Source organism: Myotis myotis, unplaced genomic scaffold (genome assembly GCF_014108235.1).
Source record: "Myotis myotis isolate mMyoMyo1 unplaced genomic scaffold, mMyoMyo1.p scaffold_m19_p_1, whole genome shotgun sequence".
Taxonomy (NCBI): Eukaryota; Metazoa; Chordata; class Mammalia; order Chiroptera; family Vespertilionidae; genus Myotis; species Myotis myotis.
The window spans coordinates 90,415,449-90,442,640 of NW_023416313.1; the positions used below are offsets into that span (position 1 = coordinate 90,415,449).

The window sequence follows — 27,192 nt, forward strand, 5'->3', positions numbered from 1 at the left end:
TGAGGTGAGTGTGGAGCTGGCACGAGCTGTACCTGGGAGAACATGCTGTGACTTCACTTGGTAGGGCTGGAGGCAGTAAGCCCGGGTCCCATTCTGCCTGATGCCGCCTCAGCTTTAGCTGGCAACTTTTCTCTGCGGATCTAGAATCCCTTTCTGCCCACCTCCTCCCTGTAAGGACAGAAAAGGGGCCTTTCTTTTCTTTTCTGTGGCCTTCCACAATTTATGAGAACACCTGGTAATTACTTCAAACCAAAGATTGTTAGCTCCTCTGATTCAAACTGCAAGACAAGATAAGCTGCTCTCAAGCCTACATTCTTGCATACATACCCCTTCTCCTTGTTGTTTTTCACAACTCAGGGATAATTAGTAGACAGTTCCCTTCAAACAAGCGTCTTTTGAACTCTTTCATAACTTTTGCTCTAAGCATGTTTTACAGGCTGATAAAGACACCTCCCTAGCACATCTGCCCAGACTAAAAAACAAATTTTCAAATACAAACCCCTTGATGTCTTCTCAATTTCTGCCCAACAAACCCCCCTGCCTCCCTTGTCCAAGGCTTTAAAGCAGGGGGGGGGGGGCTGCTTTTTGTTTTGATTAGCAATGCAGTGGCCCTCTTCCTAAACTTCCTCTCTGTATCTCTTCTTTAGTTGTGCCCAAAACCCTAACACTCCCCTTTCTCTTTTCCTGCCCTCTCTTCTTTACATTGTTGAACCAGAGTCCTGGAGAAACATGCCCAAGTGGTGCAAGGTCGCTGGCTGGGAGGCGTAAACCACATGGGACCCACGTGTTTCTGCTATGGTCAACCTACTGAGAAAACATGGAGGCACTGTTCTACATCCAAAGTGCTTAACAATATAAGTCATTGATTTTTTGTTGTTGTTGTTGTTAATCCTCACCTGAGGATATTTTTTCCATTGATTTTTAGAGTGTAAGGAAGGGAGACAGAAAGAGACAGAGCCTGGCCGGTGTGGCTCCATGGTTGAGCGTTGACCCAGGAACCAAGAGATCTCCAGTTTAGATTTCTGTCAGGTCACATGTCTGGGTTCCGGGCTCGATCTGCAGTAGGGGATATGCAGGAAGCAGTTTATTAATGAAGTTTCTCTCTCATTGATGTTTCTACCTCTCTATCCCTCTCCCTCTAAAAGTCAATTAAAAACGTATTTTTAAAAATATGTATATAGAGAGAGAAACATCAATTGGTTGCCTCTTACACATGCCCCTACCAGGGCCCGGGATCGGATCTGCAGCCCAGGTACGTGCCTTGACTGGGACTCAACCCCGAGACCCTTCCGTGTACAGGGCAATGCTCTAACCACTGAGAAACACTGGCCCAGGGCCATTCATTCTTGATAAATGGCAGTTTTTCTTTCATATTGGGCAACAGACATGGAGACTTTTTTGGTACTTATTAAATGACTTCATGACTTCAGCAACTACTGCTAGTCAGTCAACTACTTTCTTAACATGGCAACTGAGAGGAATCCAACCCAATGTATTTTAAGCAACAAAAGTGAGGGGTAGAGATTTATTAATGCACAAAACTAGGAAGGGTAGGCTTAGGCTCATTTCAGGCACCGAAGGGTCCAGGTTGACATGGTATCATCAAGATACTGTTTCTTTCTTAGGCACTGTCCCCATGGGGTGGCAAGGATTACCATGGAGTCTCCGGGCGTATTTTTTCACACAGCAATAATCTTAGTTCAAAGATTCTCATCTCCGAAAAAGTCCCAGGAAGGGCTGTTTCATGCCCATTCCTAAGCCATCTCACTCTGCCCAAGAGGATGCCATCTCCCGCTTTGCCAGGTGGGGTGGTGGGACCGGCCCTTTGCAAACTTTATGGGCTAAGCAAAGGGGTATTTTGGGGAAGCTGCACATTTTGCTCAATTCCCTCTACTATTTTTGTTCCCAAAGTACTTTTTGTTGAGGATAATGTTCAAAAGTTGTTCCTGTACACAGCAGGGTATGAAACCAGATACATTTCAACAACAGGAATATTTTGAACGAGGTTTTCAAGGTTTATTCTCCAATGACCAAAAAGTGTTTAAAAGTGGAACATACTATCTTCCGGTTAATCCAGACTTTGTAGCCTGTACAAAGCATTCACTTTCCTGAACCATCTGCTGAACCTCACAGAAGTCCTGACATAAAACCTCCGATTTTTCCTAAGGTTCCCAGTTAACCATACTATGCCCATGAATCCCTTTCTTTTGCATTAGAGCTATAAACTGCTTTCTATTTTCAGATGAACTTTCAAGAATGTTGGAACGTCTTCCCTACTCATCTTGTTTCTCTTCCTCCCTCTCAGGACTTACAGCAGGCACCGCCCAGGCCAATGGTCAGATTCCCCAGGCTGCACACTCAGCGAGTGCTGTTCCTGAGGAAGCCCAGAGACACGTTGACACAACTAAGGTAGGCCCGAGAGTAACTGACACACCTCTATCCAGCTGTCCCCTGTAAACCCACATTCCAAACCATCAGTGGTGTTCTAATAACTGGCCTTTTAAAAAGAGAATACAGTAGTTAGTTCCAACGACTAAGGCCCTATAACTTCATTTAGATAATTGCTTTATATATTTTTTATCTTAAAATTACATAGGCTGGAATGGAAAGTTAAACCAACTGCCATCACACTGCTTTGGGGAAATGTACAATTTTTATATTAATGCTGAGGATTGACAACTCTTTTTAATTTAGCTACATGTATCTGGCTGAAGCGATTTTCTTGGTTTAGTCAATGGTTTTAGACTCTCTGAAAGTGGCTCCTGGGTTTTTAAGCCCTTGGGATTTCTACTTACTTTTTCTGAATAAATTAGAGCAACGAGTTAGTCAGAAGCCCTACATTAAATGCTTACTGAGCCCCAAAACCAGATTAGAAGACTACTACTAAAAGTATTTCACTATAAAATGTGCATTTAAATTTTTCTGTTAATGTTCTACATACATCCTCAGGGTGATGGAGAAGAAAACACATTTCAAAACAATAGCCAAATTGGTATACTATTCTCTATAACTCTTTTTTTTCTCAGTAGAGGGGGTTAATGAAGATTCATTAAATCCTTCTAAAAACTGTAGCTAGAAGCTATAATTTAGTTACTAGCCCAGTTGATAACATTTCCATTCACTATACAAGTTTCCTTGACTATTTCCCATGTGTGATTCAAAACAACCTTAAATAATTGCAGCTTTAAAAAATTTTCACTTCATTTCCACCTTTCATTTTGTCCGTCAGCCAGTGGTGGAAACAAGTAACGTTACAAGCTGTGTTTCTGCCATCTCAGCTCGTACTGTGCTTTCCGCTGTGTGATGTTCACGGTTTCTGTGGTGCCAGTTGAAGACAAACACTTTTAAAAGCTGAAAGCAATTAAGGATCCCAGAATAGAAATCACTTAATAATGTGTCACCATCAATTCCCCAACTGCCGGTTCAGAAATTTTTTAAAAAATACATCACCAGTTAATTAGCTTATCATGTTAAGTAAATAAACTAAAATAGAAACTCTATTGTAAGGCACTTTGTGAGGGGAAGAAAACTTCTAAATGGAATCTTTACTGGGAAGAGGTTTTCAGGCAAAGAAAGAAAGAAATGAAACCCCGATAAAATGTAAATTGCAATAATAATTATCACTAAAACAGAAGGATTCAATTCAGCTGCCTGAAATTTCTGGGGAAGTTACATTATACAAATATAATTTATTATGATCTCTACTACCATTGGCATGCTTTTGTTAGGATAACAAACTTTTGGCCAAGTTTGATGTTCTGGTTTCTACCAATAGCACATGCTTCATGATCTTCCTCTTTGGAACCACTCACGTTTATTTCATTTGATTACATCATAATCCTGAGAAAACCCTAGATAATAATAGGGATTATAATTAGCCATCTGGTTTTCACACAGCCAGGAAAAGGTAAATCCTTAAGACTCTAGACCAGGTGTGCACACTCCTGCTCTACCACCTGCCACGTCCCCTGAAGCTGTTAAGCCTATAATTAGCTCCTCCGGAGAACCCCACAGTCCTGGGAAAAGGCACCTTTGTTCTCAGGTGCCAGCAGGGAAACAGTCCTTGCCTGGACGGACAGCCTTTATCGTGGGTTTACACAAGGGTTACCTGTAGTCCACAGAGAACTGTCCTGGCTTTCTTTTTCCCTTCGAAAGTAGAACATTTGAGATTTGGGGAAGGTTTTGGGACACTCCTTAACCACCTCTCTGCCACTGAGGGTATATAGTAGCAAGGGCAAAATAATTGTAGACACACCTGCTCTTGACCCCTGAGCTTGGACAGGGGTCACAGCCCAATCCAGACCAAGAAAAATGCTATGGATGCATATGCCTGCACCCTGGGGCATAAGTGGGAATTCCAGGAGAGCACCTTTACTTCCTTTTTAATTCCTGAGCCATCTCCCAGGTAGCTAAGGTCTATCCTACTTAAGCTCTTTTAAAGATAGCAGCGGTTCTGAGGAGATACATATATAGTCTAAATACAGTAGACAACTCCTCCCGCAGTGCTGTGGTGCAGTCTTGCATTTACAGGAGACAGGGTAGGCTAGTGCCCCAAGTGATAATGTTAAAGGCCTTTTGGAGTCTGTCTCCTGTCCCAGAGGAAAGATGAACTCCTGAAACAACCTTGTAGTCTCAGGGACTGAGGGACTGGGGCTCCCAGGAGCAGACACTGCCTCAGTCAGCCAGACCTCACACGTCAATGGAAATGTCTTCTCTACTGTGGCTGCCTGTCCAGAATAATGCTGTTGCTTTGTTGAAGGACAAGAAGCCAGCTCATGGTCAACAGGACCCAGGAACCCCCAAGGTCCATCACCGTCCGAAGTCCAGCATGCCACCGCCACCTCCCATACGGCGGTCCTCAGATGCCAGCGGCAGCCCAGTGATACCCGCCAAGGCCAAGGGCACCGGCTTCCCGGCCCCACCCGATGACTTTTTGCCGCCACCGCCGCCGCCCCCACCTCTGGAGGACCAAGAGCTCCCGCCACCACCCCCTGATTTTAACGATGCGCCCCCAGACTTTGTGCCTCCCCCTCCGCCATCATTTGTAGGGGATGCGGGGTCATTACCGCCCCCTCCTCCGCCACCACCCGCCCTGGCACCCGAATCCCCGAGGCCGCCCCCCATTGCCACCAAAAGGCCTCCCATTCCCCCAAAGAGGCACGAGAACCCAGGACCACCCAGCGCGGGGGCGGGAGGGGGCGGGGAGCAGGATTTCATGTCAGATCTCATGAAAGCTTTGCAGAAGAAAAGAGGCAACTTGCCCTAAGGGAAACATACAGATATCTTTGTGTGATCGGTATAATCAGTTCTAAACACAGATGTAGCTTTCTTACTTTATTGTCATGACAGCTTGATCATTTTAGATAAAATATTGAAGTATTCTAACTAGAAATGATGTAAAACGTTTCACTGTTCTCAAGTACATTCATAACTATTAACCTAACACGGAATTTAGAATACCTGTCTACAAGTACATATCTTTCCTGTGACTTCCAAGTCAGTGGAATGTATCTTGCTTTCCAAGTTAACCAAAATAATGTTTTATGTTCATTTATTTTATGATGTTCAGAGCATCAAATTAATAAAAGTTTAAATTTTCCCCCCAGAAGATGGTATTTCTAGAAATATCAATGTATGAATCTAATGCAATATTCACACTTTTAATAATATACTTGATGTTTTAAAAAGAGCTTTACAAATCCCACACCTTCTAAAGCAAGCATGTCAAACTCAAAGGCTAACATGGGCCAAATAGGGTTTAAGTTTATGTGGGCCGCAAAAAAACAAAAGCTTCAATTTTCATAGAAATGTAGGTTTATTTCTATAGAGACATGCTGAATACAAAAGGCTGAAATAAATGAGTAAGAGTTAACATAAAATAATAGAACATTTTAATAAAAATTAATATTTTTTCTTGAACATTAACTTACCAGACACTGAATAACTGCACAAATTAATAATTGTAATGCAAATAAACCTATTTTTCTTGTTCTCCGAAAATGAAATATTTCCTGTTGCGCACACCAAACAAGTCAGTCCAAGACTAATGACGTGGCAATCGGCTGCTAAAATATTCGCTGCTAGTATGAGGGGAGAAATGGTGTGCCTGCACAAAGCACATAAGAGAAATGAATGCAACACGATTATAATAATCAGTCATCAGCGAACGTTGTAGTTCATTAATAATTATGTATAACAGGATATTATAAAAATTAAGTTATGAAATTTTCATTAAAACGTTTCTTACATACCATTATATTGGCTGGGCCAAAAAATATTTGTTGTGGGCCGCATGCGGCCCATGGGCCACAAGTTTGACATGCTCAGTCTAAAGTCTTGATGCATATTTTCCACCTTCATCTCCATGACTTTCAGGATTTTCTGAAAAATGAAAGGGGAAAATTCTCTAAAACAGAACCTCATTGGCCTGGGGTGAGTTAAGGGTCATTCCTTGTCAAATCATTTGCAGCTGAAACTTGACAAAAGCGGTACTGCGACTCATCACTGTGGATTAAGAGGACCCAGAGAATACACCTGGGTGCTGGGAAGGGAAAGGGAGAGATGGTTGTCATGGGCTTCAAGGAAGACCCAATAAAAACAAAGTGAGTTTCCCTCCCCTGCTTCTTCCTCTGGGAGCATACAAAACTGACATGATTTGAATATTGTGAAGGTTCTGTTGTCACTTTGAACGTATAATGCTTAATTTAGTCATTAAAAGGTTTATTACAAAAATAAACCGAGGAAGACATCGGGCCTGCAGATATACTTAACCTAGATCCCCCAGAGCTGGATGATAGCCGCGTCTCCTAATGTCTCCACAACATACCCTTCCTTCACAGGGAAAAAGCAATAAAAAATATTGAGTTTTGATCCACTCTAATAATTTCTACCTTTTAATTGGTATGTTTACAACATTGCTGTTTAAATTGATTACTGACATCATTGGATTAACATCTACCATATTTGGTACTGTTTTCTACTAGATGCCCTTGTTCTTTGTTCCTATATTTGTCTTCCATTCTTTTTCTGCCTTTTGTGTTTTAAGTGAGCATTTTATTTTAATTTAATTTATAGGGGTTTCCCTTATACCCTGATCCTGGAACTGGTCACAGAGTGCACCCTTCACTCAGGAAGAAATGCGATTCTGTAGGGCCAGTTCTTGGGCTCACAGACAATGTGCTCCACAACCTGACACCAAGGGCAAAGAGAGGTGCATTATGGGAGGCTAAGGGGAGGCAACCAGTCTCCATAATTGTTTTTCTGTCTGAAATGCCCACTGCCTGACAACCACAGCACACTCCCGTGCTGTGTGTCCTTGCTCAGGTCTCTTGGTTCAGCCACAGCTCATACTCCTCACTCCTGCTGGAGTGCCCACCCAGTCCCTTTGCTACTCCTAGCTGAGAGAGTGTCAGCCACCACAAGATTCCTCCCCTCTCCAGCAAAGCCCTGCTTGCTGGAAGCTACCCATTGTCTACACTATCATGAAAGTGCAGCAGGGAACACAGAAGGCTGATGGACCTTGGGCTTTAGCAAGGGCTAAAAGTTATGCACCAATTGTTCTGTCGAGACAATGGTGGCTCTAGGCCAGGGGTGGGCAAACTTTTTGACAATGGTGGCTCTAGGCCAGGGGTGAGCAAACTTTTTGACTCGAGGGCCACAGTAGGTTCTTAAACTGGACCGGAGGGCCGGAACAAAAGCATGGATGGAGTGTTTGTGTGAACTATTATAAATTCAAAGTAAACATCATTACATAAAAGGGTACGGTCTTTTTTTTTTTTTAGTTTTATTCATTTCAAACGGGCCGGATCCGGCCCGCAGGCCATAGTTTGCCCACGGCTGCTCTAGGCAATCCCCTAACCTGATAATCTTTTACTGTTTACCAAAACTTACCTTTGATATGAGTGTTTGCTTTGCTAAAGGGCAAATGTGTATTCTAGTAAATAAAAAGCTGTGGGTCCAGAGATTCGAGGAACCTCTTCCCTAGAGAGTAAGGTCTTCACCTGGCTCTCCCCATGTCTTCTAAATTTATATTTCTTGTCTAGTGTATCCATTTATGCACAGCCCCTTCTCCAGATCCTGAATCCTTGCTGCAAAAGGTTGTGGCACCTGCTGTGAGCTCCCAGCTGCCAGGCTGCATCCTTGGCTCTATCAGCTACTCTTCCTTTTGGCCTTCCCTTTTTGCTCCATTTACCCACCTTTAGATGTTTCAATGTGTGGCTCTCTCCAGTGTATTTTTGTGCTGAGCAGGGTAATCCTTTGTTGAGTTATAACTGTTCAAATTGTTAAAACTTCAAGGTGAGAGGCCAAGAGGATCTCATACTGCCATTCCTGACATCACCTGCCAAAAAGCTAACTAAGCATTTTATATGATTCTATTTTCTTTCCTTTTTTAGCACATTCTAAAGAATTATATATATATATATATATATATATATATATATATATATATATATAATTCTAAAGAAAGAAGTATACTTCTTTCTTTACATTGCTAGTAATTTATTTCAGGGATAAGTTAAGAAATATAAAGGATGAACCTGAAACATCATACACACCAGAAAACAAGGAAGTTATCAAAAACTTTTAGGATTATGTCCAAAGGAGCCAATATGGGACACTTTGTACATCAGTAAAGATAATAAATGCAATTGTATAAAACATAAAATATGCTTAAATTCAAGAGTTGATACTGACACTAACATGCTTGGGAACCCACTCATTAGTTTGCCTTTCTGTATCTCAGGATAACCAAATAACTAACGATAGAAAGTTTTCCTTTTTAGAAGGATTCCTAATAAATGAGTGATAGGATTAGATTGTCATCAACAACCTTATTGAATCAGTGGGTCAAGGTGATTAATTGTCAATGGTACTGATATTACAAAAAGAGACCTGGTGGAAGTACATAACATTTGGCTTCCTGATAGCAAGTATTTCTATCAAATATGAATCTGAATCAAGCTCTAGATTTATAGAAATACTAGGGGCCCAGTGCACAAATTCATGCACCTTGAAAGGAACTGTGGGTTGCTAGGCTGTGGTGGGTACAGGGGTGGGTCTCGACCCATCTTCCGTGCCCCCACCTGGCCGCTCCCACTGTGGCCCCTGGTCCCCTCTCTGCCAGCAGCCCCGCTCCCACTGCTGCCGCTGCTCCCACACACTGACGGCGTGGAGTTATTGGAGCCGGCACCAGCAGCGGGTGCGAGCGGAGCCAGCGCTGTCAGTGGGTGTGAGCAGCAGCTGGTGCCCCAATCACCCCTCAGGAGCAGGGGGATGTGGAGAAGCCCTCAGGGACAATTGGGGCCAGCAGCTGCCACTCGCACTTGCTGACGGTGCCAAGTGATCAGGGCCGGCGCTAGGCACCAGCAGAGGGTGTGAGCCGGACGGAACCATGGCATGCGGGAGCAAAGAATTTTCAGTAACCACCAGAGGCTCACCCCGATGACAGCAACTAGTGCCCCACCTTGGTCTGGCACCCCCACTCACCTGCTCCACCATCCCGCCACGGCGATGCCCACCATATTCCACATGTGTCCCCTGGTGTTCAGCACACATCATAGCGACCAGTTATTTGGTTGTTCCACCATTTGGTCTATTTGCATATTAGGGTTTTATATATATAGATAAAGGACGCAGCAACATGTTAATACCACAGAGATGTAATCAGCAAAATACAGACTGGGAAACACTACAGAATAAATTATCTGGTTTCTTCAAAACTAAACAAAAAATTGCAAGAAAAAAAGATGTGGCCAGATTTAAAAAACACACAAAAAAACTTAAGAGTACTTATCTGGGTAGCTCAGTTGATTAGAGCATTGTCCTGAAAAGCTAAGGCTGCAGCTCTGAACCCAAGTCAGGGCATGTAAAAGAATCATCAATGAATGCATAAATAAATGGAACAACAAATCAATGTTTCTTTCTCTCTCTCCTTCTCTCTCCCTTCCTCTTTCTCTCTAAAATCATTTAAAAAAATTTAAAAATAAACTTAAGAAGTTTTATTATCTAATTTTAATGTGCAGTCCCTAGGTGTATCCCAATTCAAATAAACAATTATAAAATAACTAGTGGCCCGGTATGCGAATTCGTGCACATTGAAAGGAAAATGATTAAAAGAAATATTTTAATATCGCTATTTGCCCTTTCTCTATAGAAGTGTCACCCAAATTCATGGTCAACAATGACAGATGGAAACACACATGTGCAATTTGTGCCAGTGAGAGCTTTATATGTATCGCGCATGCGTGAGTCAACTTAGCCTTTTATAGATATAGAATAAACTTGATTAGACCTGCTTTCTGATTAGCTAAACTTTTTCCAGCCCAGTGAAGCACCCCAACTTCTCTTTCAGGTAATTGTCAGCAACACAGCAGTAAATATCAACACGGAGCATATTATTATTGTAGATCACACAGGGAGAACAAAGGGTAAAATATTTAACTGTAGCAGTGTTTGACTATATTCTGCGCAGTGAGAAAACCTGAAGTCATTTTCAAGATCCACCATTTCTTACTTCTTTTCAGTCAGGTCAAGTTTCTAAGTTTTCTAAATCTCTGTTTTTCCGGCTAATGAAAAGAAAATAGGATTCCACCAAGTCTTCTATCTACCTACTCCAGGACTTCTGTGAGGATCAAATGAGATGAGGCATGTGAAAACACTTCAGACATTTGTTTAAAATGTAAAATGTTTCCACCTGGCTATAAAGCAAGTTGGGCTAAAGAAACTCTAAGGAGGCTAGTCACTAGGGAGAGGAAGTGGGTGTTGCTACATGATGTCATTACCCAGATGGACACTTAGCATATTAGCCTTTTATATATAAATATAATGCTGATAACATAAAATAATGGGAAAAATTTGAAAATTGGTTATTTGGTTTCATGTATTAGGGAGTTAGTTGTTAATTCTCTTAAGATGATAATGTTATCATGGGTATGTGTTTAAATTATTAATGTTTGGAGATGCATACAGAAATATCTATAAACTAAATGAAACAATGTCTGGGAAATTCTTTTTTTAATATATTTTATTGATTTTTTACAGAGAGGAAGGGAGAGGATAGAGAGTTAGAAACAATGATGAGAGAGAAACATCGATCAGCTGCCTCCTGCACACCCCCTACTGGGGATGTGCGCACAACCAAGGTACATGCCCTTGACCAGAATCGAACCTGGGACTCTTCAGTCCACAGGCTGATGCTCTATCCACTGAGCCAAACCAGTCAGGGCTGGGAAATTCTTGTGTGTGTGTGTGTGTGTGTGTGTGTGTGTGTGTTAATCCTTACGTGGGGATTTTTTTTTTTTCATTGATTTTTAGAAAGCGAATCATCCATGTGAGACCCATCGATTAGTTGCCTCCCACATGTACCCTGATGGGGGCCGAGGATCAGGCCTGCAACCAAGGTACGTGCCCTTGACTGGAATCAAACCCACCACCCTTCAGTCTGTGGGCTAATACTCTAATCACTGAGAAAAACCAGCAGGGCTTTAAAATACTTGGAGATATATAAATTATACCTCAATTAAAATAGTAACTAGGAACTTGAGGGAAGTGTGTAGGGGTGTAGATGAAGCAAGATTGGTCATGCATTGATGATTGATAAGCTGGATGAATGGTAAATGAGGTTCATTAAACTATGCTCTTTTCTTTAGTTAATGTTTGAGAATGACCGTAATAGACAAAACAAAGCTCTAGAGTACAGTGAAATTATTATACTTATTAGATGTGTCCCAAAGTACTGGGTACATAGTATTAGATGAATACTTACAAATTAAAATATTATCAAGATTTCTCAGTTATTGAGGATAACTCGTGATTTACCAAAAACACTTCATTATTCCACTAAAGTTATTAATTCAAACAAAAATGGCTCTGTGTGCTCTGTTCCTCCAGAGGGTAGGCTCTCTTTGCCTGTCCCTCCGGAGGGCAGGCACCACACCCAGCCCAAGCTTTTAATCTATTTTATGTCTCTCTTTCATTATTTCTTCAATCCCAAAAGCGCCACCTAGATTGCACGAACCGGTTAAGTCTCCTTCTCTGTGCGGGATGCAGGAAGAAGACAGCCCCAGGAAACCGCTTGGAATATTCTGGCACCCAACGTGGGGCTCAGCGGGGGGCGGGGGGGGGGGGGCAAAGCAAGGAGGTTAGCCATTTCTTTAGGGATTGCCTCAGAGTATTGCGGCCGTCACAGAACAGAAAAGAAAATTTCTCAAACCTGTGTGGATTCCCACAAGAAATATTAACTTCAACATGGACCTGAGGGAGGAACTGGCCAACTTAAAGAGGAGTCCACACCAGGAGACACGCCTTACAGCTGCAGATAATCAATTGCCCGGCCCACAGATAGCAATGATCCCAAGCATCCCACTGAAGATAGGAAGTGGGAAGAAGACGAAGTGGACAACAAGGAGCCCGGAAGCGACCAAGAGCCCAGGGACACCTGAGAACATCCTTCTTTCCATGTTAGCAGTAATCTGCTATATGTCTGCAAATGTGAATTAAAGAGTCTGAAAAGGACTCAAACCTTTCAAGAAGCTTTCACTTATCAAGATGTATTAAGGAAAAGTAACAGGGAAGAGTGCCTAGCACATAATTAATTATTGCCTTTACGGTACTAGGACCTCCCTTAAAGCTAAAGACAGACAATGGATTCACGTACGCTAATTCTGTTTTCAGTATTTTTGTCAGCAATATCAAATTTATCATAAAACTAATATCACTTATTAATTCTCAAGCTATTTTGAAGTAAACCAACCATACTATTAAGATGCAATTATTAAAACAAAAATGGGGCCCTAACCGGTTTGGCTCAGTGGATAGAGCCTCAGCCTGCGGACTCAAGGGTCCCAGGTTCGATTCAGGTCAAGGGCATGTACCTTGGTTGCAGGCACATCCCCAGTAGGGAGTGTACAGGAGGCAGCTGATCAATGTTTCTCTCTCATCGATGTTTCTAACTCTCTATCCCTCTTCCTTCCTCTCTGTAAGAAATCAATAAAATATATTTTTAAAAAATAAAATAAAACAAAAAGGGGGAGACAGAAGTTATGTCTCACCTCAAATGCAAACTCAGTCATGATTTTATACTTAAAAATTTTTTGCTTTATATTTTAAAATTTTTTGAATTGCAATGCAGAGGGTTGTACAGCAGCCAAAAGGCATCAGGCCTCCTCCACCAAGTGGAGGAGTAAATTTAGTAAATTTAGTAAATTTAGCCTGGTTGAAGAAGGCAAAAACCAGACAAAAATTTTTTCAGATGCAATAATAATGTCGGGAAGAGGTTGTGTTTTTTATCTTTCCAGAAGGAACAGCACAGCCAATCTGGATGCCAGAGCGTTACGTGCGTCGCCATGATGGACCCAGAGAAGCTGCTTGCCCCATCGTTCAAGGGACTGAGAGTTGCCCTGATGACAGTGATGCAGAAGGAGTTAACTACTAAAGCCAACAGAAGGCAGAAACAAGGCAACCATGTTTCTGGCCATGCTGACATTGGTTAGCTGCCAGCCTTCTATAAGACATTGCACAATCAACTCTAAGGACTCTGAGCAAATATGCACCAGCAGCAAAAGAGACTTTTCAATCAGTAGCAAGAATATTGACGTAGCTGTAGTTTGATTTCTCTACTATTATTGTGTTTGCATTGATGTCAATTTGTTATTAGTTTTTAGTCAAAGCCTTGTTCTTGATGTAAGGTTTTGCTTTTGATTTTAGCTGCAAAAATATATTTAAAAAGGGGGAGGTGTTAAGGGCCTGTAGAATACACTTGGCTTAATTTACATCAGCTGGATTCCGTGTGAGGGCAAAAGCCCCGCCCTGGAGGCGGGACCAGACAAAGACCACCCAGTTTGATTCTCCCGCCCAGTGTTAAGGGGGTGGATCTCATGATGTCAAAGGCCCTCCCAGATGTGATGTAAATTCCTGTAACTCAAATATATGATAAAGCAGCTTTGGGGGGGGGGGGGGGAGAAATGATCACAAAGATGTTATAAAAAATAGGTCCAGTTTATCTAGTTAAGAATATTTTTATATATAATCACTATGAAATTCAGGATTTTCATCAAAATGTAGATAAGAATTTATGAAATTAATTATTCTATGTTAAGTTCAATGACAGAAGTATTCTTTAATTTCTTTTTTCCAAATCAAGATGAGCAGCTAACTCTGAGATGTCTAGCCCAAGCAGGAGTAGGTGAGGAGTAGCCTGCTTTCTCAGCTGCAGAATGCTTCTGAAAAGGATGCTGAAGAACTTGCTGCAGAAGATAGACCTGGTAAACAATTTAAATAGATAAATATAGATTTTCTCCATTAGGACCCTTATTAGTTTTCTAAATTTCTAACAAGGGACATTTTAAATTTGTTTGAAAATGTTTGAACATTTTACATTTTATTAAAACTTCAATTATAGTTGTTACTTAAAATTTCTATTGTTCCACAGAAAGTTCCTTAAGTACTAGTTTTATGTTAAAACAGGAGAGTGAATATGTACAGTGTCATGAAGACTACATATATATCCTGATTATTAAAATTCACAGCAGTTAGAGGATTATAATTTTCTGAAATATTGAAAAAAATAAAACAATGTCAATAATTTTCAATCATTACAAATCAAGGGCCTGATTCCTACTGAGACTGCTTCCTCATTTTGCCCCAAGTACTAAGGAATTTTCTGTGGAAAAATAGAAATTTTAAGTAACAAATATTACAATTTTGCCCCATGGTTATAAACTGAGGCATCAAAGAACACACTTCTTTAAATAATAATTCTAGGGGAAATATATATTTTCATCCAGTTATAAAATAATTAAATCATGGAGATGTAATGTACAGTATGGTGGCTATATTTAATACAATATTGCATATTTGAAAGCTGCTGAGAGTAAATTTTAAAAGTCTTCATCCCAAGTAAAAAAAAGAGTTTTGTAACCACATATGGTGATTGATGTTAACTAGACTTATTGTGGTGATCATTTTGCAAGAATCATTATGTTGTACACCTGAAGCTAATATAGCATTATATGTTAACTATATCTCAATTTAAACTATTTTCCCACTGGTTTTATCACTTTCTTGCATTAAGAAAATGCATAGTTCTGATAGAAAACAGTGGATGATTATAATAAGAAAGTAAAGCCAAGAGATCAAATAGAGTATACTACTATCCTACCAATATTTTAAATAGAAAGACTGCATCATCATCAATGTTAGAGCCTTCAACTCTCCCCAGGTACTTTCTATACACATCCTTTTATTAAAGTCGGTCTTAAATCTATCTGATCTCCCCTTCTAGTTTGAAAGCTCCTTGAATCAATTTTTATACTTATCCACAGCACCTCACATAGAGTGGATTCTCAAGAAATGTTTGAAGCAAGAAGGTAAACACAAGTTGTATATGTAAAGGATTTCATGTAAAAGGTTTATCAAAAATAAACTTTTTTTTTCCTTTCCTGCATGAGAATGTAAACTTTAGTTAACATTCTAGGTCTGTTCCCTGGCAACCTGATGAGGTGAGGTGTGGTAAGTCAACTGTATCACCACACAACATTGCTTTTGACTGAAAAATAGCTTCTGGCTTGGGAGAACTATAAATCCCTGATATAATCCCTAGGGCTTTCTTTTTTTTTTTTTTCGTTTTTTGAACTTATCTTTATTGTTGAAATTATTACAGATGTCCCCCCTTTTTATCCCATCGACCCCATCTTCCCCATTCCTTCCTCCTCCCCAGGCCTTCTCTGCACAATTGTTTGTGTCCATGGGTTATGCATGCATGAATATAAGTACTTAGTTAATCTCTTACCCTCCCCACCCCTTCCCTCTGAGATTCGTCAGTCAGTTCCACCTTTCCATGCCTCTGGTACTATTTTATTCAACCTTTTTTTTTGCCCATTAGATTCTACATATATGTGAGATCATATGCTATTTGTCTTTCTCTGGCTTATTTCCCTTAGCATAATAATATCCAGGTCCCTTCATGTTGTCTCAAATGCTAATAGATCCTTCTTTTTTATAGCTGCATAGTATTCCACTGTGTAAATGTACCACCATTTTTAATCCACTCATCTACTGATGAGCACTTGAGCTGTTTCCAGATCTTAGCTATTGTAAATAACACTACTATAAATATAGGGGTGCATATATTCTTTCTGATTGGTGTTTCAGGCTTCTTAGGATATTTTCCTAGAATTGAGATCACTGGGTCAATGGCAGTTCCATTTTTAATTTTTTAAGAAAACTCCATACTATTTTCCATAGTGGCTGTAGCAATCTGCATTCCTACCAGCAGTGTACCAGAGTTCCCTTTTCTCCACATCCTCACCACTTGTCTGTTGATTTATTGATGGTAGGCATTCTGACAGGTATGAGCATGTACCTCATTGTCCTTATAACTTGCATCTTTCTGATGATTACTGACTTTGAGCATTTTTCATATGTCTCTTGGCCACTTGTATGTCCTCTTGGGGGAAGTGTCCATTCAGGTCCTCCACCCATTTTTTTTAATTAAATCTTTATTGTTCATATTATTACATTTGTTCCTCTTCTTTCCCCCCGTAGCTCCCCTCCACCCAGTTTCCACCCCACCCTCCTCCCTCACTCCCTACCCACTGTCCTCATCCATAGGTGCACGATTTTTGTCCAGTCTCTTCCTGCATCCCCCACACCCCTTTCCCCCCAAGAATAGTCAGTCCACTCCCTTTCTATGCCCCTGATTCTATTATAATCACCAGTTCATTCTGTTCATCAGATTATTCACTTGATTTTCAGATTCACTTGTTGATAGATGTGTATTTGTTGTTCAAAATTTGTATCTTTACCTTTTTCTTCTTCTTCCTCTTCTTAAAGAAACCTTTCAGCATTTCATATAATGCTGGTTTGGTGGTGATGAACTCCTTTAGCTTTTTCTTATCTGTGAAGCTCTTTATCTGACTGTCAATTCTGAATGATAGCTTTGCTGGATAAAGTAATCTTGGTTGTAGGTTCTTGGCATTCATCACTTTGAATATTTCTTGCCACTCCCTTCTGGCCTGCAAAGTTTCTGTTGAGAAATCAGCTGACAGTCATATGGGTACTCCCTTGTAGGTAACTGACTTTCTTTCTCTTGCTGCTTTTAAGATTCTCTCTTTGTCTTTTGCTCTTGGCATTTTAATTATGATGTGTCTTGGTATGGTCCTCTTTGGATTCCTTTTGTTTGGGGTTCTCTGCGCTTCCTGGACTTGGAAGTATATTTCTTTCACCAGGTAGGGGAAGTTTTCTGTCATTATTTCTTCAAATAGGTTTTCAATATCTTGCTCTCTCTCTTCTTCTGGCACCCCCATAATTCGGATGTTGGTATGCTTGAGGCTGTCCCAGAGGCTCCTTACGCTATCTTCGTATTTTTGGATTCTTTTTTCATTTTGCTTTTCTGGTTGGGTGTTTTTTGCTTCTTCATATTTCAAATATTTCAAATCGTTGACTTGACTCTTGCAATCCTCTAGTCTGCTGTTGGGAGTCTGTATAATATTCTTTATTCAGTCAGTGTATGCTTAATTTCTAGTTGGTTCTTTATCACAACATCGAGGGTCTCATTAGATTTCTTGTAGATCTCATTAAGTTTATCGGCAGTTTCTAGAAATTATTGAAAGACCTTAAAAGTGTGGTTTTGAACTCTATATCCAGTAGTTTGCTTTCCTCCATTTCTGTCATTTGTGACCTGTTTCTTTGTCTCCGCATTTTTTATGCTTCCCTGTGTTGATACAGTGGTTTTCTGTGCTAAGTGTCCTCTAGGGCCCAGTGGTTCAGCCTCCCCAATTACCTGAGGAGGACACTCTTGGTGCACCCCCTTGTGGTCTTTGTGCACAGTCTTGTTGTAGTTAAGCCTTGATTGTTGTAGGTATCACTGGGAGGAATTGGCCTCCAGGCCAATTGGCTGTGAGAATCAGCTGTGTCTGCAGTAGGAGAACTTCTGTGCTGGAGACATCACTCTGGGGCAAGACTTGCTTCAGTGGGGCTTTGGTGCTCACTGAGTCTGCCCCCTGAGTGTGTCCTTTATGTTTCCACAGAGCTGCAAACTGGATGGTCCCACTCTGACCTCTGGCTTCCTGGCTCCTGGATCTCTAGGGAGGTGCTAATCTAGCCTCTGCCTGAGGCTATCCAGCAAAAGCCTCCCTACAGGGCTTTGGCAGGGCAGGTCCCATGAGATCAACAGGGCGGGGCTAGCAGGTATGGCTGATCTCAGTCCTACCCTCAGAGGCTTTGCTTCTTAATGTCCCGGTAATCGCTGCAAGCCCCTCGGAGAGAAAGCTTCCCTCGAGTTCCGACCGCTGCCAGACAGTCCCCGCTTCTCCCGTATGAGTCTGGGTCCCTAGAGACTCACTCAGAACTGGAGCTCAGAGCCTGAGACTCCCTCCCGACAACCGCGCCCTCAGCTGCCAGCCTGCTCCGCATGCACCTCCTCCGCACCTTAGTATTTTACATCTGCACTGCGCCTCCTCTGAGTCTCGGTATGCTTTTCTCTTTCCTTCTAGTTGTAGAATTTCCACTCAGCCAGCCTTCCTGAGGTTCTGGGTGATGGCCGTTCTGTCTTTTAGTTGTATTTTTGAAGTGGTTGTGCGAGGCAGCAATCTCCGGTGTTTACCTATGCTGCCATCTTGGTTTCTCCCCTCCACCCCCTAGGGCTTTCTTTAGTGTGGTGACTCTCAAGGCAGGTCTCCTGTGGGGACACTGGAAACTACACCTATGGTCCTGACAAGAGATATTGATTTTCTATTTTTTTTATTTTTTTTGAATTTATTGGGGTGACACTGGTTCACAAAATTATGTTTCAAATGTACAATTCTATAACTTATCATCTGTATATTGTATTGTGTCTTTGTCACAAAAAGTCAATTCTTCTTCCATCACCTTTTATCCCCCCTTTACCTTTTTCTACCTCTCCCACCCCCCTTTCCCTCTGGTGATCACCATACTTTGTCTGTGTCTATGAGTTGTTTGTTTGTTTTTTGCTTAATCCCTTCACCCTTATCACCCAGCACCCTACTCCCTTCCCCTCTGACAGCTGTTAGTCTGTTCTCTATATCTATGCATTTGTTTCTATTTTGTTTATTTAGTTCATTAGATTCTACATACAAGTGAAATAATATGGACTTGTCTTTCTCTGACTGGCGTGTTTCACTTAGCATAATACTCTCCAGGTCAATCCAGGCTGTTGCAAATGGTAACATTTCCTTCATTTTTACAGTCGAGTAATATTCCATTGTGTAAATATACCACAGCTTTTTTTATCCACTCATCTATTGATAGACACTTGGGCTTCTTCAAATCTTTGCTATCATCAAACAAAGTGCTGCACGAAGATAGAGAAAAGGGAACCCTTGTGTACCATTGCTTGGAATGAAGATTGGAACAGCCACTGGAGAAAGCAGTATGGAGTTTCCTCAAAAAATTCAAAATGGAACTGTATTATGACCCACTGATTCCACTCTGGGAATATATATAAAGAAAACAGAAACACTAATTTGAAAGAATATTGCACCCGTATGTTCATTGCAGCATTATTTACAACTAGAGGCCTGGTGCACAAAATTCATGCACAGGGTGGGGGGGTCCCCTCAGCCCAGCCTGCTGCACCCTCTCCAATCCGGGACCCCTTGGAAGATGTCTGACTGCCGGCAGTTGGACATCCCTCTCACAATCCGGGACCACTGGCTCCTAACTGCTCACCTGCCTGCCTGCCTGATTGCCCCTAACTGCCCCCCCACTCACCTAGTTACCCCCAATGGCCCCACCCCCCGCTGGCCTAGTCACCCCTAACTGCCCCCCCGCTGACCTGGTCGCCCCTTACTGTCCCCCCTGCCAGCCTGGTCGCCCCCAACTGTGCCTCCCACCGACCTGGTCGCCCCTAACTGCCCCCCACCCTGCCAGCCTGGTCACCCCTTACTGACCCCCATGCTGGCCTGGTCGCCCTCAACTGCACCCCCTGCCGGCCTGGTAGCCCCTTACTGCCCCCCATGCCAACCTGGTCATCCCCAACTGCCCCCCAGAGGGCCTGGTCACCCCACGCAGCCTGCTGTTTGGTCATTTGGTCATCTCTTACTAATCCCCCTGCTGGCCTGGTCACCCCACGATATTAAGGCTAAATAGCCCTAGATTAAAGGCTACCATAATTCCATACCAACAGAGCTTAAATTCAAGTCTTGAAAGCTAATCTGCAGGCACTTTAACTGTCTTCCAAGTAAAGCTGCTCTTTAAAAGAAGAACAAAAAATTTCGACACTTAGCAATTACTGGGAAGAAGCAGGAAAGTGGGAATCAAAATTAGGAAATATAAATAGACTAAAAAACAATAATGATCAAAAGCAGACAAGAATTTTAGACAGCTATTATAAATATGTTGAGGAACTTAAAGAAAAGCATGAACATAATAAGGAGATAAATAGAAGATATAGAAAAGAGCAAAGTGTGTCCTAGCTGAGGGACCCCCCCCCCCCGAGTGCACAAATTTTGTGCAATAGGCCACTAGTAGCTAATATTTGAAAAGTGCCCATCAGTAGATGAGTGGATAAAAAAGCTGTGGGGCATTTACACAATGAAATACTATGCAGGTGTAAAAAAGATGGATCTCTTGCCCCTTGCAAAAGCATGGATGAACCTGGAGACTATTATGCTAAGTGAAATAGCCAATCTGAGAAAAACAAATATCACATGACCTCACTTATTTGTGGAATTTAATGAATAAAACTAATTGACCAACAAAATAAAACTCGAAGCATGTAGGCATGGAACAGACTGACAAACCTCCATGTGGGGGTGGGGGAATGAAGAGAGATAAACCAAAGAACTTACATACTTATATGCATAGCTCATGGACACAAACAATAGAGTGATGAAGACCTGTGTGGTAGGCAGGGCCTGAACAGAGGGAGATTAAAGGGGTTGGGGGGGAGGGGGGGGAAATGGGAGATATCTGTAAATACTATCAACAATAAAAAATAAAATAAAAAATTTAAATGTGACATAGTTAAAATTAATAAAAATATATATATGCAGAAAAGTCAACCACCTTACCTCTGAAAAATCATTCCTTTCTGCTTTCTGCACTGCAGACTCTGCCATCCAGTTCTTCAGCACGTATCTAGGATTAATAGCTTAAACAAAAGGGGAAAGCACTTATTGGAACCATAAATTACTAGGTCAACACAGATCATGTGAAATTACAGCTGAAATTAGATAATATTCAATAACTTTGCTGGAAGGCTCTAATGAGAAAAATTACCAGCATTAGTCAATTTTGGCTGTTTATAAATAACTAGAGGCCCAGTGCATGAAATTCGTGCACAGGTACGGTCCCTAGGCCTGGCCTGCAATCAGGGCCATCTTCCCCAGCTGCTGGCAGCCAGCCCTGCCCCCCGCTGCCACCCACCACTAGTTTCCCATTCATCATTGGGCAATTGGAGCCTGCCAGCTGGGGGAAAGAACCAAGAGGTTGGCCATTCCCACCTGCTTGCTGGCCCCGTCCCCCGCCACCAGACGCCATGTGTGGGGTGACCAGTGGGGCAGGGGCCTTGGCCTAGCACCACCCGTGCTTGTTGCCACCCACCCCAGGTTCCCTGTTCGCCATCAGGCAATCAGAGCCTGCCAGCCAGGGGGAAAAACCAAGAGGTTGGCCGTTCCTGCCCACTTGCTGGCCCCGTCCCCTGCCACCAGTTGCCCTCTGTGTGTGGGGTGACTGGTGGGGCGGGGGCCTTGGCCTGGTGCTGCCCACATCCACTGCCACCCACCCCTGGTTCCCCATTCCCCATCAAACTATCAGAGCCTCCCTGGCCAGGGGAAGGGACCGAGAGGTTGGCCGGCAGGCCCCAATCAGGCAATCGTGATCAGGGCCTGGGGGCTGGGGGCAGCTCCTGTGTTGAGCGTCTGCCCCCTGGTGGTCAGTGCATGTCATAGCGACCAGTCATTCTGCCTTTTGGTCGATTTGCATATTACCCTTTTATTATATAGGACTAGAAGTCCGGTGCACAAAAATTTGTGCACTGGTGGGGGTGGGGGGGAGGGTCTCTCAGCCCAACCTGTGCCCTATCACAGTCTGGGACCCCTCGGGAGATAACCACCTGCTGGCTTAGGTCCGCTCCCCTGGTGGCAGATGGCACGCCCGATCCTGCGGTGCCTGCCCCGTCTCCCCCAGGCCACACACGGCAGGCCCAGATCCTGCGCTGGGGCGGGTGGCGGCTCAGGATTGCGCTGCCACAGGCAAAGGGTGGAGCAAAGGGATCTACCTGCAGTATGCAAATTTAATGGCCATCTTTGTTGGGTTAATTTGCATACTCTTCTGATTGGCTGGTGAGTGTAGCGAAGGTATGGTCAATTAGCATCTTTGTCTGTTATTAGTGTAGATGTGCAATATTTTTTACCTAATGGTACAGAAAAGACTTTCTGAGCATTATGAGCAACATGTTTTCTTTCCAGTGTTTCAGCATTCAGTTGCCTACTTCACTATGTTCAGTTCGATAAACATTTCATAAAGCATGGAGAAAGCAGTGAGTTCATCTGAATTAGGCCCTTTATTCTAAGTGGAGAGAGGAAAAGTTGCTGCTTTTAACATCTTCAATCACAGAATTAAGGTCTGACTCAGGAGGACTGCTTAGTGCTAATGCTGCCAAGAGCATACAGAAAAGATTATCTGCAGGCAAAATTCTTTATACATTGATTTTTTTTATAATAACCATGCATTTTGAAATATTAAAATGCATTGTAACAATGGTACATGTAGAAAAATTCCAGAAACTGTCTTTATTTGAGATGAGACCTTTCCAAAATAATTTATCCACTGGGTGACATAAGGGAAGCTCTAGAGGCCTGGAGAAATTACCATTCTAGTAGAGTAGAATAAAAGAGAAATTTTCTACAGAGTTAATTTATCCATATAAAAACATATTTATTTTTTAAATATATTTTTATTGATTTCAGAGAGGAAGGGAGAGGGAGAGATAGAAATATCAATGATGAGAGAGAATCATTGATCAGCTGCCTCCTGCATGCCCCCTACTGGGGATCGAGCCTGCAACCAGGCATGTGCCCTTGACCAGAATCAAACTTGGGACCCTTCAGTCCGCAGACAGGCATTCTATCCACTGAGCCAAACCAGCTAGGGCTATATAAATTTTTTTAAAGAAAATAGTAATTATCTTTGGGAATACAGGGATATTTTTTATTCTTTTTACAAGTCTGCATTTTTCAAATTTTAACGAGTTCATAGACAACTACTTTAAAATAAAAACCCCTGTACACAAAATATAGATAGGCCATCTTTAAACAAAAAGAAAACTACATGCAATAAAAATTGTGGAAGCACTCAGCCTAGGCAGAGGGAGAGTGGAGTCATCCAGTTAAAAGTTTGACATATTTGTCATTTGCTAGAAACCCACCAACAAAATACTGTTAAAATACATTGGGAATTGCAGCTATAAATAGAACTTGCCTAGGAGCAATTCTCCTAGGAAAGGGACCCAGAGGCAGAGGTTCCACCATTCCCCACATCTTCATCCTCCTCCTCTCCACAGGAAGTTGAGGAAGCTAGCAGGGCAGGCATTTGGGTCAGGAGCCGGCATGGGGCAGTGGGCCTGGGGAAGTTGGCATTGAGCAGTGACCTTGGTTGAGTCTCAGTATATGAAGAGTGCCTTCCCTCCCCACCCATGGTCCCAATATCCTGGCCTGGCTTTTTTCCCTAAGAACGTGTCCATTCCATGGCCTTCCCTTTTCCTCCTCTCTCACCTCTACAGCATTCTCACTCATCCCAGCCTCCAGGCAACCTGCACTAAAGTAAAAAGCAAGTTGAGAAGCCCCTTTCCCCAAATCCACCATTCCCACCTCCTCTCTCTCTTCCCTCAACAGTCCTCAAATAAAGCCCATGTCATGGGGGAGGGGAGGATAAAACATGCAGTCAGTACCTGACTATTTAGTAAGGGGCCATATTATAAATATACAAACTACTTAAAAACCATAAAATTATAGATGTGTTTATAAGATTCTTTGAGGAATTATCTAATTCTGTACATTTTTCCTGGTTTACAACTGTTTGTGGATTATTTCTTTGGGCATTAAAATTTTAAGCAGTGGGGTAAGGAATATTATGTCCAAAACAAAAATCCAACTAGAGTTCCACATAATTTGATGATCACTGATGGACTAAAATATAGGGCAGGTATCTAATTAACCTTTGTAGTTTCAGCTTTATAAGCAATGTGACTACCCAAAAAATAGCACATAATAGGGGCTTAATATGTTTGCTGAATAAGTAAATTTAGTGCTGGGAAAAGAGACTTAAGATAATGTGTTATGAGTACATCATAATCTCAAATAAAACATGTCATTGGAAAATATCAATGTATCAGAAATTCCACAGGTCCAATGGGCATAAAAAGCTGAACACACACACACACACACACAGAAGCTGGACACTTCAATTTATTAAACTCAACTAATCTCTAATGGGCTGGCAATGAAGCTGGAAAATGGTAGTTTGATTTATCATTTATTTAATAAAATAAAAATATATAAATTAAAATAAATCTGACTCAATTGTTAAGTAGTTATTAAAATAATTTAAGAGCCGAAACCGGTTTGGCTCAGTGGATAGAGCGTCGGCCTGTAGACTGAAGGGTCCCAGGTTCGATTCCGGTCAAGGGCATGTACCTTGGTTGCAGGCACATCCCCAGTAGGAGATGTGCAGGAGGCAGCTGATCAATGTTTCTCTCTCATCGATGTTTCTAACTCTCTATCTCTCTCCCTTCCTCTCTGTAAAAAATCAATAAAATATATTTTAAAAAATAATAATAATAATTTAAGAAAAAATTATTTCAAATTAGCATATTCAACCTGTTCTCCTTTTTCTCTCTTTCTGATGCCCTAGAGGAAGGATAAAGTAGAAAATTTCTCTTTTATTCTACTCTACCAAAGGTCAAGTCTCCAATATGAACTTGAGGCCACTATTTAAATTTACACTGATAGGAAAAATAAGACATTGGGGCGGCTAGCTATCTGAATCTGTGCCAGTAACCTGCATTCTGACGCACACTCTTGCTTGCCCATAAACTCTGTTCCTATCTGTGATGCCTGTCCTGCCTTGCAGAACCTGTTTCCTGGAATACTCCCATTTTACGAGGCCATAAACCATGAACCATATACAACCCACTGAGCATGCTGGCAGCACTGGCGCCAGACAGGCCTCTGAGTGTAATCTCACTTCCCCCATGCCAATTCACGGGGGCTGCAAAGCCCGCAAAAAGTCCAGAAGCCTGATCCATATTTGGGGGACAAAGGAACTAAGGGTATACAGGGAAAGCTTCGTCCATATTCACCACTCAGGATTTGGAGACTGACTCCCCTGCGTCACGGCACTAGTGCATTAAAGGCTCCTATTCTGACTCCCGAGTGCCCAACTGATTATTCTCCCGTGCCACCGGGCAGCGTATCTATAACAACACTATCACCTTAACTCAGCAATTTCCAACGTTTTCTATCTTATGGTGCACACAAACTAATTACTAAAATTCTGCAACACACCAAAAAAAATGTTATATTTTTTGCAGGTCTGACAAGAACATAGGAATAATTTTGATTCATTCATACCAGATGGCTATTATTGTGTTGACTGTTGTCATTTTTTAATTTAACTATCTAAGGAAAAAGAGGTCAGTGCCCCTTACTAAACAGTCAGGTACTGTGGCCATGTGGAAGAATCCCTGATGCTGCACGCAGAGGGCCAAGAGAAACACTCCACGTGGGACGCAGCCCCCGCCTGCTTGGGTGTCTGACTTGCAATGAGTCTAGCATTCTCTGTGTGTTATTTTCCAAAAGCAGTAAGTTTGTGTTGAGCCAGTCCCAGTTTGGGCCAATTCATTCTCTCATGATCAGTGGCATGTCATTTGCAAAATGGTAGATAGAAAGTCAATGGAGTAGGCCTAAGGTTGTATTCTAAAATGAGGTTCAAATCCAGGATTTCAACTTAAGTTTGCCTTGAGCTCTAAATAGCTGTGTGCTAATCAGCTGACCAATGAAGACAAAGATTCTTCTGAGCATGTGCCACAAATTCACGACTAGGCCTGGCTGGTGTTGCTCAGTGGTTAGAGTGCTGGCCCACACAGCAAAGGGTCATGGGTTCGGTTGCCCTGACTGGGCATGTACCTGGTTTGCAGGTTCTATTCCCGGCCCCCTATCAGGGAGTGCAGGAGGCAACCAACTGATGTGTCTCTCTTACATTGATATGTCTCTTCCTTCACTTCCACTTTCTAAAAAATCAATGGAAAAAATATCCACAGGTGAGGATTAACAAAAACAAAACAAAACAAAATTAATTACTAGGCATGAAGAAAAGCAGTATTACACTGACAAGTTTTTAGAATTACCACCAATCTTGTTTTATTGCAGATAGAGATATTTTAGGGCTTTTAAAAAATATCTCCCTAGCATAATGCTGGAACTACCTAGAGCAAGTATGTCAAACTCACAGCCTGCCAGTCATTTCATTGACATGACTCAGTTGACACTAGTAGTTCCCTATACAAGCCCTAAGTAAAGCAAAATATTAGGATACTCTTTTTCTTTGCTGTAGCCTTCCATAATTTATGAGAAGCACCTGGTAATTAACCCCCAAGATTGTTAGCCCCTCTGATTCAAATAGCCCCTCTGTTCAAACTGCAAGACAACATGTTACTTTCAAGGCTACATTTTTACATACACCTCCTCCCTGCTGTTTTTATAACTCACGGATAATTGGTAGAAAGTTCCTCCCTGCCACTACCCCTTCAAACAAGCCTTTTTTGAACTTTTCATAACTTTTGCTCTAAGAATGTTTTGCAGGCTTTGGAAAAATACTGATAAGACACCTCCCTAGGACAGCTGCCCTGGACTGTTTCCTAAAGAACAAACAAATTACAATTCCCCTGATGTCTGCTCAATTTCAGCCCCAAAATCCCTCTCCCTTCCTTATTGTTTAACAACAGCCAGGGCTTAAAAGGAGAGCTGCCCTTTGTTTTCTTGTCCCTGGATTAATTAGCAATGCACAGCCCTTTCCCTTAGTGTTAAGTAAAATAAACTTCCTCTCTGCATCTATCTCCTCTCTCAATTGTGAATTCTTTCACAGCCCACATCATCAGCCAAACCCTAACAAAGAGTACCTAAGGATTTAGGTTCTTCTGTCTTAACTTCTTTAATCTTGTTGGAATTCACATTG

The 27,192-nt window shown here is 42.0% G+C and overlaps 2 protein-coding genes across 10 annotated transcripts in view; one reads left to right on the forward strand and one right to left on the reverse strand.

The window, feature by feature from the left end:
- The window catches only part of LOC118673511 (amyloid beta precursor protein binding family B member 1 interacting protein), a 101,310-nt gene extending 95,915 nt beyond the window's left edge, over nt 1-5,395 (forward strand). The window contains exons 13-14 of the mRNA XM_036344417.1: nt 2,306-2,409; nt 4,760-5,395. Coding sequence (XP_036200310.1) covers nt 2,306-2,409; nt 4,760-5,266 — 611 coding nt within the window. The 3' untranslated portion in view covers nt 5,267-5,395. The remainder of the gene's footprint in view (nt 1-2,305; nt 2,410-4,759) is intronic.
- An 898-nt stretch (nt 5,396-6,293) lies between these two features.
- The window catches only part of LOC118673513 (protein adenylyltransferase SelO-like), a 78,335-nt gene continuing 57,436 nt past the window's right edge, over nt 6,294-27,192 (reverse strand). For 6 of the 9 annotated variants that reach the window (XM_036344441.1, XM_036344467.1, XM_036344460.1 and 3 more), the window contains 2 exons: nt 21,030-21,109; nt 13,977-14,258 (listed from right to left, as the gene is read on the reverse strand). In XM_036344441.1, the coding sequence (XP_036200334.1) occupies nt 14,136-14,258; nt 21,030-21,109 (203 nt within the window). In that variant the 3' untranslated portion in view covers nt 13,977-14,135. Of the gene's footprint in view, nt 6,382-13,976; nt 14,259-20,853; nt 20,874-21,029; nt 21,110-27,192 lie in introns of those variants that run through there. The other 3 variants (XR_004973400.1, XR_004973399.1, XR_004973402.1) reach the window with 3 other exon arrangements.